A 16,745-nucleotide genomic window follows, 5' to 3' on the forward strand; every position below is an offset into this window, starting at 1 on the left:
CTATAGAACAGTGTTTACCAACCAGAGTGCCTCCAGCTGTTGCAAAACTACAACTCCCAGCATGCCCGGACAGCCGAAGGCTGTCCGGGCATGCTGGGAGTTGTAGTTTTGCCGGAGCTGGAGGCACCCTTGTTGGAAAACACTGCATTAGACTGAAACTTGTGTCATATGGGCACAAAATTGTACCCCTATAACTCTAGTCTGAAACTGGCCTAAGTGTGAGAATCACATTAGCGGTGATGCCAACGTTGTGGTGTGACCACAGGGTGTGAAGGGTGTATGTGGATGGGTCAAATGGTATATCCCAGGGGCAAGGTGTTATCAACCCCTAATGTTCGTGACGCCAGGGTGTGGTTTTCCCGGTAACCACCCGAACGGTAGCACTGCTATCCCAAGGTTAGGCAGGGCAATAATAGTCCAAGACCAGGTAAGGGTTAACGGTAGCTTTACTGAGGTTAGACAGTTCTTAAAGGGGTTATCCAGGAAAAAACTTTTTTTTATATATCAACCGGCTCCAGAAAGTTAAACAAATTTGTAAATTACTTCTATTAAAAAATCTTAATCCTTTCAGTACTTATGAGCTTCTGAAGTTAAGGTTGTTCTTTTCTGTCTAAGTCCTCTCTGATGACACCTGTCTCGGGAACCGCCCAGTTTAGAAGCAAATCCCCATAGCAAACCTCTTCTAAAGTGGGCGGTTCCCGAGACACGTGTCATCAGAGAGCACTTAGACAGAGAAGAACAATCTTAACTTCAGAAGCTCATAAGTACTGAAAGGATTAAGATTTTTTAATAGAAGTAATTTACAAATCTGTTTAACTTTCTGGAGCCAGTTGATATATGAAAAAAAAAGTTTTTTCCTGGATAATCACTTTAAAGTCTTTACAGCTAGGCCAGAATCCCAGAGAGATTCTTCAATACTCTGACTATAATTGACTTGACGTTGGTAGAGACAGCAGACATAGATGACTTACAGACAGTGTGGCTGGTGAGTAGGCTTTATGGCCTCCAGGTGGACTGGATACAGGATCTGTGATGTCTGTGCTTTGCTGTTCCTCAGCAGGTGTGATGGTGTGAGAGAGAGATTGTAATGGCCGCCCCTCTTATAAAGGGGTCTGAGCCAGAAGCCCATAGGTCAAGCTGCAGGTCAGGTGGTCAACTGGTGCTCTCTGGGTAACATAACACCTCATGTGAACATAACAGGTGATACCTCCAAAGGTCCTTAAAGGTCCTTTATAGAGTGGTCCCTCAACATACGATGGTAATCCGTTCCAAACGGACAATTGTTTGTTGAAACCATCGTATGTTGAGGGATCCGTGCAATGTAAAGTATAGGATAGTGGTCTACAACCTGCGGACCTCCAGATGTTGCAAAACTACAACACCCAGCATGCCCGGACAGCCGTTGGCTGTCCGGGCATGCTGGGAGTTGTAGTTTTGCAACATCTGGAGGTCCGCAGGTTGAAGACCATTGGTATTGGAGGTTATACTCACGTGTCCTCGCCGCTCCGGACCGTCACCGCTCGTCACCGCTGCCCTGGATGTGGCCTTCCATCGCTGTCGCCGCGTCCCCGAGGTGTCCCCGACGCTCCGGCAAGGCCTCTTCTTCCCCTGCATCCTCGCTCTCCGTCGCCGCCATCACGTCGCTACGCACACCGCTCCTATTGGATGACGGGACGGCGTGCACAGTGACGTGATGACGTCGATGGAGAGCGCCGACGATGCAGGGGATCCCGAAGAGGACGCGCCGGAGCCCCGAGAACAGGTAAGTGATCATCAGCGGACCACACGGGGCACCGTAAACGGCTATCCAGTGACAGCTGAAGCAGTCTGCGCTGCAGGATAGCCGTTTTGTGATGGCCCCGACATACAAAAGCATCGTATGTTGATGCTGCCTTCAACATGCGATGGCCTCTGAGAGTGATCGTATGCTGAAATGATCGTATGTCGGGGCCATCGTAGGTCGGGGGGTCACTGTGTATATATGGTATGTCGGGGCCATCGTAGGTCGGGGGGTCACTGTATACCTATACAAAACATTATGCACTATATTTACAACATTATACATAATATTAGACTTACTACTATGGTTGAGACGCTGCAGGAGAGCCCCTAAGACAATGAGGGCCTAAGTACTGTACAGGAGTATATCCTGTACTGGGACACTACACGTTGTATGCCGACACGGTGGCACGTTGGCGGTCTTGTTCTGATGCCAGTTTTCTCCCCATTATAATGCAGATTACTGGCTCTTCACCACCTGCGGTGCCAGCGGCCCTCACGGACCCAGCCAGAAACTTTGTGATGAAGCCTACGAGAACTTTAGCGTGGTTGTGGGAACGGGAAACCTGAGAGGCGTGCAGATTTGGAGAGTGCCGGAGACCAACAGATACAGGTAAATCCGGCTATTATTGGTCCTAATGGGGTCGTCCAGTTTAGAATACACCATTTCCATACACCCTAAATCCCCTTAAATGAAACATGGGACAAAACTCAAATGGAACCTGGAACTACAACTCCCAGCATGCCAGAGCTTTTAAGCTAAAAAAAAAAAAAAATTAAAACCCAGCAACCGACAGACTGCAAAATATTGCTGCACGGCTATGGGGCCTCCTCCGGCTCCAGCAACAACCAGGCAGGAGAGAAGCAGAATTCTCACGAAGATATATATTCTTTTAACAATTTATTATGGTTTATATATAAACTAAGTGTATGTATTTATATTATTCTATCAGTAATAGCCCTGAGCTCCCAGGGATGCTCTGCTCTCCCCTGCTGCTTCTGTAGATTGATAAAACCTCATTACTAGATCTGGAGGATTTCATGTATCTGTAATCACATTGTATCCGGAAATACCGCCAGATAAACTGGTGAAATATAGAGCTTTATAGACCTGTGTGTTACAATAATATAAATATAAAAATACTGCTCTTAAGTGCAAGAATATATTTACTATAATATATTCTTGTATATAGGAGCAGTATTATAGTAGTTATATTCTTGTATATAGGAGCAGTATTATAGTAGTTATATTCTTGTATATAGGAGAAGTAACTACTATAATACTGCTCCTATATACAAGAATATATCTACTATAATACTGCTCCTATATAAAAGAATATAACTACTATAATAATACTGCTCCTATATACAAGAATATATTTACTATAATACTTCTCCTATATACAAGAATATAACTACTATAATACTGCTCCTATAAACAAGAATATATCTACTATAATACTGCTCCTATATAAAAGAATATAACTACTATAATAATACTGCTCCTATATACAAGAATATAACTACAATAATACTGCCTCCTATATACAAGAATATAACTACTATAATACTGCTCCTATATACAAGAATATAACTACTATAATACTGCCCCCTATATACAAGAACATAACTACTATAATACTGTCCCTATATACAACTATATAACTACTATAATACTGCTCCTATATACAAGAATATAACTACTATAATACTGCTCCTATATACATGAATATAACTACTATAATACTGCTCCTATATACAAGAATATAACTACTATAATACTGCTCCTATATACAAGAATATAACTACTATAATACTGCGCCTATATACAAGAATATAACTACTATAATACTGCTCCTATATACAAGAATATAACTACTATAATACTGCCCCTATATACAAGAATATAACTACTATAATACTGCTCCTGTATACAAGAATATAACTACTATAATACTGCTCCTATATACAAGAATATAACTACTATAATACTGCCTCCTATATACAATATTATAACTACTATAATACTGCTCCTATATACAAGAATATAACTACTATGATACTGCTCCTATATACAAGAATATAACTACTATAATACTGCTCCTATATACAAGAATATAACTACTATAATACTGCTCCTATATACAAGAATATAACTACTATAATACTGCTCCTATATACAAGAATATAACTACTATAATACTGCTCCTATATACAAGAATATAACTACTATAATACTGTCTCCTATATACAAGAATATAACTACTATAACACTGCTCCTATATACAAGAATATAACTACTATAATACTGCTCCTATATACAAGAATATAACTACTATAATATTGCTTCTATATACAAGAATATAACTACTATAATACTGCTCCTATATACAAGAATATAACTACTATAATACTGCTCCTATATACAAGAATATAACTACTATAATACTGCTCCTATATACAAGAATATAACTACTATAATACTGCTCCTATATACAAGAATATAACTACTATAATACTGTCTCCTATATACAAGAATATAACTACTATAACACTGCTCCTATATACAAGAATATAACTACTATAATACTGCTCCTATATACAAGAATATAACTACTATAATATTGCTTCTATATACAAGAATATAACTACTATAATACTGCTCCTATATATAAGAATATAACTACTATAATACTGCTCCTATATACAAGAATGTAACTACTATAATATTGCCTCCTATATACAAGAATATAACTACTATAATACTGCTCCTATATACAAGAATATAACTACTATAATACTCTTCCTATATACAAGAATATAACTACTATAATACTGCTCCTATATACAAGAATATAACTACTATAATACTGCTCCTATATACAAGAATATAACTAATATAATACTGCTCCTATATACAAGAATATAACTACTATAATACTGCTCCTATATACAAGAGTATAACTACTATAATACTGCTCCTATATACAAGAATATAACTACTATAATACTGCTCCTATATACAAGAATATAACTAATATAATACTGCTCCTATATACAAGAATATAACTACTATAATACTGCTCCTATATACAAGAGTATAACTACTATAATACTGCTCCTATATACAAGAATATAACTACTATAATACTGCTCCTATATACAAGAATATAACTAATATAATACTGCTCCTATATACAAGAATATAACTACTATAGTACTGCTCCTATATACAAGAATATAACTACTATAATACTGCTCCTATATACAAGAATATAACTACTAATACTACCCTCTGTGTGCACATAAGGGATTACAGTGCCCTTTCCTCCTCTGTTAGTCCTCTCTCAGTGCGGTATAGCTCTGGTCCTCCCTCTGTGCGGTACATTAGATGGTCTGGCACTGCTGCTGTGATTTGCGCTGTTCTCCGGGCTCTTCTGGCGGTAATTACATGTGATCAGCGGCACTCAACACTGATCATTACCGTCTGTCTCTTGTGCTCTGTAATTACTGGATCATAATTAAACCCTTCTGGGTATTTATCTCCTTCCTCTGGTTAATATCGCGCTGTTTTAAGAGAAACTCTGCACCCGACATCTCCGGAATAGAATCTCCTTAAGATCTGTCAATTATTTTATCATTCCTATATGTCACCTTCATAGTCTGGAGCGCTGTACAATTAGAGGAAAACAATGTTGGATTACTATGGGGATTGTCTTGTGCTTGGGCACTGAGCGGTATCCCCTATACCAGTGGTCTTCAACCTGCGGACCTCCAGATGTTGCAAAACTACAACTCCCAGCATGCCCGGACAGCCAACGGCTGTCCGGGCATGCTGGGAGTTGTAGTTTTGCAACATCTGGAGGTCCGCAGGTTGGAGACCACTGCCCTATACCTTGTATACAGTATATAATGTATCCCCTATACCTTGTATACAGTATATAATGTATCCCCTATACCTTGTATACAGTATATAGTGTATCCCCTATACCTTGTATACAGTATATAATGTATCCCCTATACCTTGTATACAGTATATAGTGTATCCCCTATACCTTGTATACAGTATATAATGTATCCCCTATACCTTGTATACAGTATATAATGTATCCCCTATACCTTGTATACAGTATATAATGTAGCCCCTATACCTTGTATACAGTATATAATGTATCCCCTATACCTTGTATATAGTATATAATGTATCCCCTATACCTTGTATACAGTATATAATGTATCCCCTATACCTTGTATACAGTATATAATGTACCCCCTATACCTTGTATACAGTATATAATGTATCCCCTATACCTTGTATATAGTATATAATGTATCCCCTATACCTTGTATACAGTATATAATGTATCCCCTATACCTTGTATACAGTATATAATGTATCCCCTATACCTTGTATACAGTATATAATGTATCCCCTATATCTTGTATACAGTTTATAATGTATCCCCTATACCTTGTATACAGTATATAATGTATCCCCTATACCTTGTATACAGTATATAATGTATCCCCTATACCTTGTATATAGTATATAGTGTATCCCCTATACCTTGTATACAGTATATAATGTATCCCCTATACCTTGTATACAGTATATAGTGTATCCCCTATACCTTGTATACAGTATATAATGTACCCCCTATACCTTGTATATAGTGTATAATGTATCCCCTATACCTTGTATATAGTGTATAATGTAGCCCCTATATCTTGTATACAGTATATAATGTATCCCCTATACCTTGTATACAGTATATAATGTAGCCCCTATACCTTGTATACAGTATATAGTGTATCCCCTATACCTTGTATATAGTATATAATGTATCCCCTATATCTTGTATACAGTATATAATGTATCCCCTTATACCTTGTATACAGTATATAATGTATCCCCTATACCTTGTATACAGTATATAATGTGTCCCCTATATCTTGTATACAGTTTATAATGTATCCCCTATACCTTGTATACAGTATATAATGTATCCCCTATACCTTGTATACAGTATATAATGTACCCCCTATACCTTGTATACAGTATGTAATGTATCCCCTTATACCTTGTATACAGTATATAATGTATCCCCTATACCTTGTATACAGTATATAATGTACCCCCTATACCTTGTATACAGTATATAATGTAGCCCCTATACCTTGTAAACAGTAAATAATGTATCCCCTTATACCTTGTATACAGTATGTAATGTATCCCCTATACCTTGTATACAGTATATAATGTACCCCCTATACCTTGTATATAGTGTATAATGTATCCCCTATACCTTGTATACAGTAAATAATGTATCCCCTTATACCTTGTATACAGTATATAATGTACCCCCTATACCTTGTATACAGTATGTAATGTATCCCCTTATACCTTGTATACAGTATATAATGTATCCCCTATACCTTGTATACAGTATATAATGTATCCCCTATACCTTGTATACAGTATATAATGTATCCCCTATACCTTGTATACAGTATATAATGTATCCCCTATACCTTGTATACAGTATATAATGTACCCCCTATACCTTGTATACAGTATATAATGTACCCCCTATACCTTGTATACAGTATATAATGTACCCCCTATGCCTTGTATACAGTATATAATGTACCCCCTATGCCTTGTATACAGTATATAATGTACCCCCTATGCCTTGTATACAGTATATAATGTATCCCCTATACCTTGTATACAGTATATAATGTATCCCCTATACCTTGTATACAGTATATAATGTACCCCCTATACCTTGTATACAGTATATAATGTACCCCCTATACCTTGTATACAGTATATAATGTATCCCCTATACCTTGTATATAGTGTATAATGTATCCCCTATACCTTGTATACAGTGTATAATGTATCCCCTATACCTTGTATACAGTATATAATGTACCCCCTATACCTTGTATGTAGTATATAATGTATCCCCTATACCTTGTATGTAGTATATAATGTACCTCCTATACCTTGTATACAGTATATAATGTATCCCCTATACCTTGTATACAGTATATAATGTACCCCCTATACCTTGTATACAGTATATAATGTATCCCCTATACCTTGTATACAGTATATAATGTATCCCCTTATACCTTGTATACAGTATATAATGTATCCCCTATACCTTGTATACAGTATATAATGTATCCCCTATACCTTGTATACAGTATATAATGTACCCCCTATACCTTGTATACAATATATAGTGTATCCCCTATACCTTGTATACAGTATATAATGTATCCCCCTATACTCGGCGCTGCTCACTTCTTCCTCTTTTTAACTCTTTGTCTGTTACCTGTCACATTGCTGGACCCTCCTGTTCTAGAATCCTCTGTGCTGCTGCGGACTCTGCCCCTTCCACTATGTAATTCTCATTCTGTGACTTCCCACAAGTTTAAGAAGCCACCTGCCTTAAACCCTCTGTACTGCGGGAACCCTGCTCCTTCCCCTATGTCCCCCTCGTTCTCCTCACATCGTGTCTCTTCCCTCACTAATGTAGTCCCACTGGTGCCATCCATTATTGTGCAGAATAAAATGTTGTCTGAGAGAATATTAAAAGCTGCAATCCATCATCCTAATACATCTCTCTCTATATTACACATTGTCTCTGGTTGTGAATAGAAACATAGAATGTGTCAGCAGATAAGATCCATTTGGCCCATCTAGTCTGCCCAATAATCTGAATCCTATCAATAGTCACTGACCCTATCGTATATGAAGGATATCCTTATGTCTACCCCTATCTTATATGAATGATAGCCTTATACTTATCCCTATCTATCTTATATGAAGGATAGCCTTATACCTATCCCTATCTTATATGAAGGATAACTTTATACTTATCTCTATCTTATATGAAGGATAACTTTATACTTATCTCTATCTTATATGAAGGATAGCCTTATGCCTATCTCTATCTTATATGAAGGATAGCCTTATGCCTATCTCTATCTTATATGAAGGATAGCCTTATACTTATCCCTATCTTATATGAAGGATAACCTTATACCTATCCCTATCTTATATGAAGTGTAGCCTTATGCCTATCCCTATCTTATATGAAGGATAGCCTTATACCTATCCCTATCTTATCTGAAGGAAAGCCTTATACCTATCCCTATCTTATATGAAGGATAGCCTTATGTCTATCCCTATCTTATATGAAGGATAGCCTCATACCTATCCCTATCTTATATGAAGGATAGCCTTATACCTATCCCTATCTTATATAAAGTATAGCCTTATGCCTATCTCTGTCTTATATGAAGTGTAGCCTTATGCTTATCTCCATCTTATATGAAGGATAGCCTTATGTCTATCCCTATCTTATATGAAGTGTAGCCTTATGCCTATCCCTATCTTATATGAAGGATAGCCTTATACCTATCCCTATCTTATATGAAGTGTAGCCTTATGTCTATCCCTATCTTATATGAAGTGTAGCCTTATGCCTATCCCTATCTTATCTGAAGGAAAGCCTTATACCTATCCCTATCTTTTATGAAGGATAGCCTTATGTCTATCCCTATCTTATATGAAGGATAGCCTCATACCTATCCCTATCTTATATGAAGGATAGCCTTATGCTTATCTCCATCTTATATGAAGGATAGCCTTATGTCTATCCCATGTTTAAACTCCTTCACTGAATTAGCAGCGACCACCTCTGCAGGAAGGCTATTCCATGCATCCACTACTCTCTCAGTAAAGTAATACTTCCAGATATTACTGCAGAAACCTTTCCCCTCTAATTTATAACTATATCCTCTTGTGATAGTTTTTCTTCTCTTATATATCTTCTCCTCCTTTACCGTGTTGATTCCCTTTATGTATATAAAGTCTCTATCATATCCCCTCTGTCTCTTCTTTCTTCTATACATTTTAAGGTCCTTTAACCTTTCCTGGTAAGTTTTATCCTGCAATCCATGTACTAGTTTAGTATCTTATATGAACTCTCTCTAGAGTATCTATATCCTTCTGGAGATACGGACTCCAGTACTGCGCACAATACTCCAAGTGAGGTCTCACCAGTGTTCTGTACAGCGGCATGAGCACTTCTCTCTTTCTACTGCTAATACCTCTCCCTATACATCCATGAGCACTTCCCTCTTTCTACTGCTTATACCTCTCCCTATACACCCATGAGCACTTCTCTCTCTACTGCTTATACCTCTCCCTATACACTCATGAGCACTTCTCTCTTTCTGTTGCTTATACCTCTCCCTATACATCCATGAGCACTTCCCTCTTTCTATTGCTTATACCTCTCCCTATACACCCATGAGCACTTATCTCTCTCTACTGCTTATACCTCTCCCTATACATCCAAGCATTCTGCTAGCATTTCCTGCTGCTCTATTACATTGTCTTCCTACCTTTAAGTCTTCTATAATAATTCCTCCTAAATCCCTCTCCTCAGATACTGAGGTCAGGGCTGTGTCATATAATCCATATTCTGCCCGAGGGTTTTTACGCCCCATGTGCATTATCTTGCACTTATCCACATTAAATTTCAGTTGCCAGAGTTCTGACCATTCTTCTAGTTTGCTTAAATCCTTTTCCATTTGGCGGATCCCTCCAGGAACATCAACCCTGTTACATATATTTGTGTCATCAGCAAAATAAATAATACATTACCATCGAGACCTTGTCTAATATCGCTAATGAAGATATTAAACAATATTGGTCCCAGTTCAGATCCCAGAGGTCCCCACTGGTAACAAGACCTGAAGATCTGAATATTCTCCATTGACTACAACCCTCTGTTGTCTGTCACTCAGCCACTGCCTGTTAGGGGCAGCGCTCCAGCCATCCATCCTGGCTGTGAGCGCTCCCTCTCCCCTGTCTCTGCCCGTCCCGGGACTCGCGGTGCGGAACCCGCCCGCACGCGTGTCCCGGGCGATGCTAGGGGCAACTCTCCAGCCGTTCTGCCCGGCCGTGAGCGCTCCCCATCTAGTGCCTCCAGCGCTCTGGGCCTCGGTATGCGGGACGCGCCCACATGCGAGTCCTGAGCGTCCCCTCACCTCTCTCTGCTCCTGGCTGTTCTCCTGTCCTGCTTCGCTGGCCAGTACGCCCATAATTGGTTGTTCTCTAGGCGGACCCTATATTAGTCCGGCACCTCCCTAATATAGTGCCGGATCTTTGTGCTCAGTGCCCTAGAGAAAGCGTTCCTGTGAGTGTGCCTTATTAGTGTTTCTGACCTCCAGCTTGTGACCTGACTTTGCTCCTTTGCCGACTGCCTCCTGACCTTGTCCCTGTGATCCAACTACGCTTCTTTGCTGCCAGCCTACTGACCCATGCTATGACTGACTACGCTTCATTCTCTGTGCCAAGTTACATCTGGGCAGCCTGTGCTGATGGATCGTGCCAGGGGTAGCGACTTGGGTGCCGCCTGCCGCAGCAAGTCCATCCCGCTTTGAGGCTGGCTCTGGTGAAAACCAGCGTCACCTAAGACTCTACTCCCTGGTGTGGTTCAGCCATTGTCCAGACAGGACAGCAGATCCACTTCCCAGCCGTTTATGGTAAGACCGTTACACTGCCTAATCCACTCAACAATATGGGAGTCCAAGTTCAAAGACTGTAGTTTATTGATAAGTCTTCTTTGTGGGACAGTGTCAAAAGCCTTACTAAAATCTAGGTATGCAATGTCTACTACCCCTCCGTCATCTATTATTTTAGTCACCCAGTCGGGAAAAAAAAAAAAATTAGTTTGACATGATCTCCCTGAAGTAAATTCATGTTGTTTTTCATCTTGCAATCCATGGGATTTTAGATGTTCCACAATCCTATCCTTTTAATAGGGTTTCCATTAATTTCCCCACTATTGATGTCAGACTTACTGGCCTATAGTTGCTTGATTCCTCCCTACTACCTTCCTTTTGAATGGGCACGACATTTGCTAATTTCTAATCTTCCGGGACGACTCCTGTTACCAGTGATTGGTTAAATAAATCTGTTAACGGTTTTGTTAGCTCACCGCTAAGCTCTTTTAATAATTTTGGGTGTATCCCATAAGGCCCTTGTGATTTATTTGTCTTCACTTTAGACAGCAAACCTAGAACCTCTTCCTCTGTAAAGACACATGCATCAAACAATTAGTCTTCCTCCCTAATTGTGGTCCTTTTCCTTCTTTTTCTTCTGTAAAAACTGAGGCAGTCGATTAGCCCTTCTTTTCCTTCTGTAAAAAATTAAGGCAGTCGGTTAGCCCTTTATTCTCTTCTACATAACTTCCTTCTTTTGTTTTTAGTTTAGTTATTCCTTGTTTTAATTTCATTTTTTCATTTATATATCTGAAGAATGTCTTATCCCCTTTTTTCACAGACTGAGCTAGTTTTTCTTCTGCCTGCACTTTAGAAGTTCTTATAGCTTGCTTGGCCTCTTTCTGCCTAGTCTTGTAGATTTCTCTATCTTCATTGCTCTGGGTTGTTATTTTGGCCACTTCTGCTAAGTACCATAGTGGTCTCTTCCTTTTTCTGCTTTTACTGACAACTCTAATGAAATTATCTGTTGCCTTCCATAATGCATCTTTTAAGTAGTCCAATTTCTCCTGGACTCCATGTAATCCATTCCAGTCGGATAGGGACTCATTTATGACTAATCTCATTTTCTAAAATATAAAACTTTTGTTTTCATGTGGTGTGACTCCTTCACTATTCTTATATTAAACCACACTGACTGGTGATCTCTAGATCCCAAGCTTTCGACTTCAGTAATTTCATACACCAAATCCCCATTTGTGAATACTAAATCTAAAATGGCCTCCTTCTGAATTGGCTCCTTAACTACTTGTTGTAGAGATAATCCCAGTAGGGAATTTAGAATATCTGTACTCCTGGAAGAACTAGCTATTTTGGTTTTCCAGTTTATATCTGGAAGATTGAAGTCTCCCATAATGATAACTTCTCCTTTTATTGTCATTTTAGCTATTTCCTCAACTAGTAGATCATCTAATTCTTTAACTTGGCCTGGTGGTCTATATATCACCCCTACACGAGTTACTGCATGATAACCAAACTGCAACGTAACCCAAACTGACTCTATGTTGGCCTCACTAACTTGTATTAGTGTTAGATTTTATGCTATTGTGTTAGATTTTACGCTATCTTTCACATACACGGCCACTCCTCCTCCTTTCTTGCCTTCTCTGTCTCTTCTGTATAAAGAGAACCCTGGTATGGATATGTCCCAGTCATTACGTTCATTAAACCATGTCTCAGTAGCAACCACTAAATCTACATTCTCAGATGCCATTATTGACCCAAGTTCATTGATCTTATTACCTAAACTGCGAGCATTTACAGACAAGACTCTGAGTTTTTCATTTCTTAACCTCTGTGCTACTGACATGTTCTGGCATTGTTTTGGGGGGCAATTGTACTCATGGATTATCACTCTTTTGCCCCCCCCCCCCTTCCTAGTTTAAATACTCCTAAGCAAATTCTTGGAATTGTTCACTGAGGACATTGGTTCCCTTGAGAGAAAGATGCAAACCATCTTTTTTGTACAGTTCCTTTCTATTCCAAGTAGAGCTATCATGAGACACAAAGCCAAATCCTTGCTCTTGACACCATTTACTAAGCCATAAATTGAACTCCTTAATACACCTCTGCCTATCATTCTGAATGTTATCCACAGGCAGAACTTCAGAAAATGAAACAGTGGATGCAAAATCCTGCACATCATTATTAGGTGTTATAAAAGATTCCTTCACTTCTGAAACTTCATTGCTAGCCAGGTCATTCATCCCTAGATGGACAAGAACATCCACTTCCCCTTCCTGCTTTGCTTGCTTAACAATATTAAGAACTCATCTTCTATCTCTTCTAGCAGTAGCACCATGGAGATATCTCACAAAACCATTTTCCTTAAACTCCACACTTCTTATGATTGATTCACCCAGCAAGAGCTGCTTCCTTTCAGACTTTACTTTATCTTGTCTATCCTTGGCTGCAGTCTTGCATACATTAGACATAGGAGTCGATGGTTCCTCACCCTCTGTGCTTGAGCCAATATTCATGTTGCCTTTACACTCTGAAAGTGCTGCAAATGAATTATGGATAACCAGAGACTGTGGGGCATGTCTTCTATCCACAACTATAAGTCTTCCAGAACCTACAATAACCCATCTGCAATTTCTAGGGGTCCTCTGTGGCATTGGCATTGCACAGTCCCAGTCTGAGTTTAACAGATAATTTAAACATCTCAGAGTTCAAAAATGCAATCTCCTGCTGCAGTAAGAACTGTGTACAGATCTGACAGCATCCAAGCCTCCAAAGAGTGGAACATGAAGTAAATGCACAACAATTCATGCACTGAACCAAGTCTGCTATTTTAACCCCTTAAGGACACATGACGTACTGGAACGTCATGTGTCCACTCCCGATCTATAACGCGGGGCCACGGCGTGGCCCCGCGTCATAGCGGGTCGGGCCCGGCCTCTAACAACGGCCGGGACCCGTGGCTAATAGCGCGCGGCATTGATCGCTGTGCCGCGCGCTATTAACCCTTTAGACGCGGCGTTCAAAGTTGAACGCCGCGTCTAAAGTGAAACCGAAAGCATCCCGGCTAGCTCAGTGGGCTGTTCGGGATAGCCGCGGTGAAATCGCGGCATCCCGAACAGCTGACAGGACAGCGGGAGGGCCCCTACCTGCCTCCTCGCTGTCCGATCGCCGAATGACTGCTCAGTGCCTGAGATCCAGGCATGAGCAGTCATGCTGCAGAATCGTTGATCACTGGTTTCTTATGAGAAACCAGTGATCAACATAGAAGATCAGTGTGTGCAGTGTTATAGGTCCCTATGGGACCTATAACACTGCAAAAAAAAAGTGAAAAAAAAAAGTGAATAAAGATCATTTAACTCCTCCCCTATTAAAAGTTTGAATCACCCCCCTTTTCCAATAAAAAAAAAAACACAGTGTAAATAAAAATAAAAATAAACATATGTGGTATCACCGTGTGCGGAAATGTCCGAATTATAAAAATATATCATTAATTAAACCGCTCGGTCAATGGCGTGCGCGCAAAAAAATTCCAAAGTCCAAAATAGTGCATTTTTGGTCACTTTTTATATCATTTAAAAATGAATAAAAAGTGATCAATAAGTCCTATCAATGCAAAAATGGTACCGTTAAAAACTTCAGATCACGGCGCAAAAAATGAGCCCTCATACCGCCCCATACACGGAAAAATAAAAAAGTTATAGGGGTCAGAAGATGACAATTTTAAACGTATTAATTTTCCTGCATGTAGTTATGATTTTTTCCAGAAGTCCGACAAAATCAAACCTATATAAGTAGGGTATCATTTTAATCGTATGGACCTACAGAATACATATCAGGTGTCATTTTTACCGAAAAATGTACTACGTAGAAACGGAAGCCCCCAAAAGTTACAAAACAGCGTTTTTTTTTTCAATTTTGTCGCACAATGATTTTTTTTCCCGCTTCACCATAGATTTTTGGGCAAAATGACTGACGTCATTACAAAGTAGAATTGGTGGCGCAAAAAATAAGCCATCATATGGATTTTTAGGTGTAAATTTGAAAGAGTTATGATTTTTTAAAGGCAAGGAGCAAAAAACGAAAATGCAAAAACGGAAAAACCTCCGGTCCTTAAGGGGTTAAAGACGAGAAATTTGAAAACAAACAAATCTTACTTTTTAGATTGTATCCACCTCCAACCTACCTCCTGACTATCTCCTGCAGTATCTATCTAATGCCCTTAGAATAGCAGCACTTTGAATATGCAGCTAATTACCGTATTTATCGGGGTATACCACGCACCGGCCTATAACACGCACCCTCATTTTACCAAGGATATTTGGGTAAAAGAAGTTTTTTACCCAAATATCCTTGGTAAAATGAAGGTGCGTGTGTATGCATGCGTATACCCCGATACACCCCCAGGAAAGGCAGGGGGAGAGAGGCCGTCGCTGCCTGCTTCTCTCCCCCTGCCTTTTCTGGGGTCTAGAACCCTGCTGCCGCCGCTTCTCGCTGGCTATCTGCGCCGCTGCCCGTTCTCTCCCCCTGACTATCGGTGCTGGCACCCCATTGCCGGTGCCGATAGCCAGGGGGAGAGAAGCGGCGCCTGCAATGGGGCAGCGGCGCCGATAGCCAGGGGGAGAGAAGGGGCAGCGGCACCCATTGCCGGCGCCGCTGCCACGTTGCCTCCCCATCCCCGGTTGTATAATTACCTGTTGCCGGGGTCGGGTCCGCGCTGCTTCAGGCCTCCGGTGTGCGTCCCCTGCGTCGTTGCTATGCACTGCACGGTGCGGCGCAATGACGAGTGACGTCATTGCGCCGCGCCGTGCAGTGCATAGCAACCACGCATGGGACGCACACCGGAGGCCTGAAGCAGCGTGGTCCCGACCCTGGCAACAGGTAATTATACAACCGGGGATGGGGGAGGCAACGGGGCAGCGGCGCCGGCAATGGGTGCCGATGCCCCTTCTCTCCCCCTGGCTATCGGCGCCGCTGCCCCATTGCCGGCGCCGCTTCTCTCCCCCTGGCTATCGGCGCCGGCAATGGGGCAGCGGCACCGATAGCCAGGGGGAGACAACTGGCAGCAGCACCGATAGCCAGGGGGAGAGAAGGGCCGGCAGCAGGGCTCTAGACCCCAGAACAGGCAGGGGCAGAAAAGCCGGCAGCGACGGCAGGTCTCTGCACCTGCAAAGCCGCTGCAGTTCATTGATTTAAAGCGCCCGCTTTAAATCATTGAACTGCAGCGGCTTATCGGCGTATAACACGCAGGTAGACTTTAGGCTAAAAATTTTAGCCTAAAAAGTGCGTGTTATACGCCGATAAATACGGTAATTAATCAAACTTTTTATATTATGGTAATATTTCCCCTTATAAACCATTGATGTAATTGACTTGTAATACCCTGTCTGATCACCGGGTGTGCTGTGGACATTACA

At 40.6% G+C, this 16,745-nt stretch overlaps 1 protein-coding gene across 2 annotated transcripts in view; it reads left to right on the plus strand.

Annotated features, from left to right (window-relative positions):
* The window catches only part of ALK (ALK receptor tyrosine kinase), a 1,017,868-nt gene that overhangs the window by 867,627 nt on the left and 133,496 nt on the right, over positions 1 to 16,745 (plus strand). For both annotated transcript variants that reach the window (XM_056568555.1, XM_056568556.1), the window contains one exon: positions 2,239 to 2,392. In XM_056568555.1, coding sequence (XP_056424530.1) covers positions 2,239 to 2,392 — 154 coding nt within the window. The remainder of the gene's footprint in view (positions 1 to 2,238; positions 2,393 to 16,745) is intronic.

This window comes from Hyla sarda, chromosome 3 (genome assembly GCF_029499605.1).
Source record: "Hyla sarda isolate aHylSar1 chromosome 3, aHylSar1.hap1, whole genome shotgun sequence".
Taxonomy (NCBI): Eukaryota; Metazoa; Chordata; class Amphibia; order Anura; family Hylidae; genus Hyla; species Hyla sarda.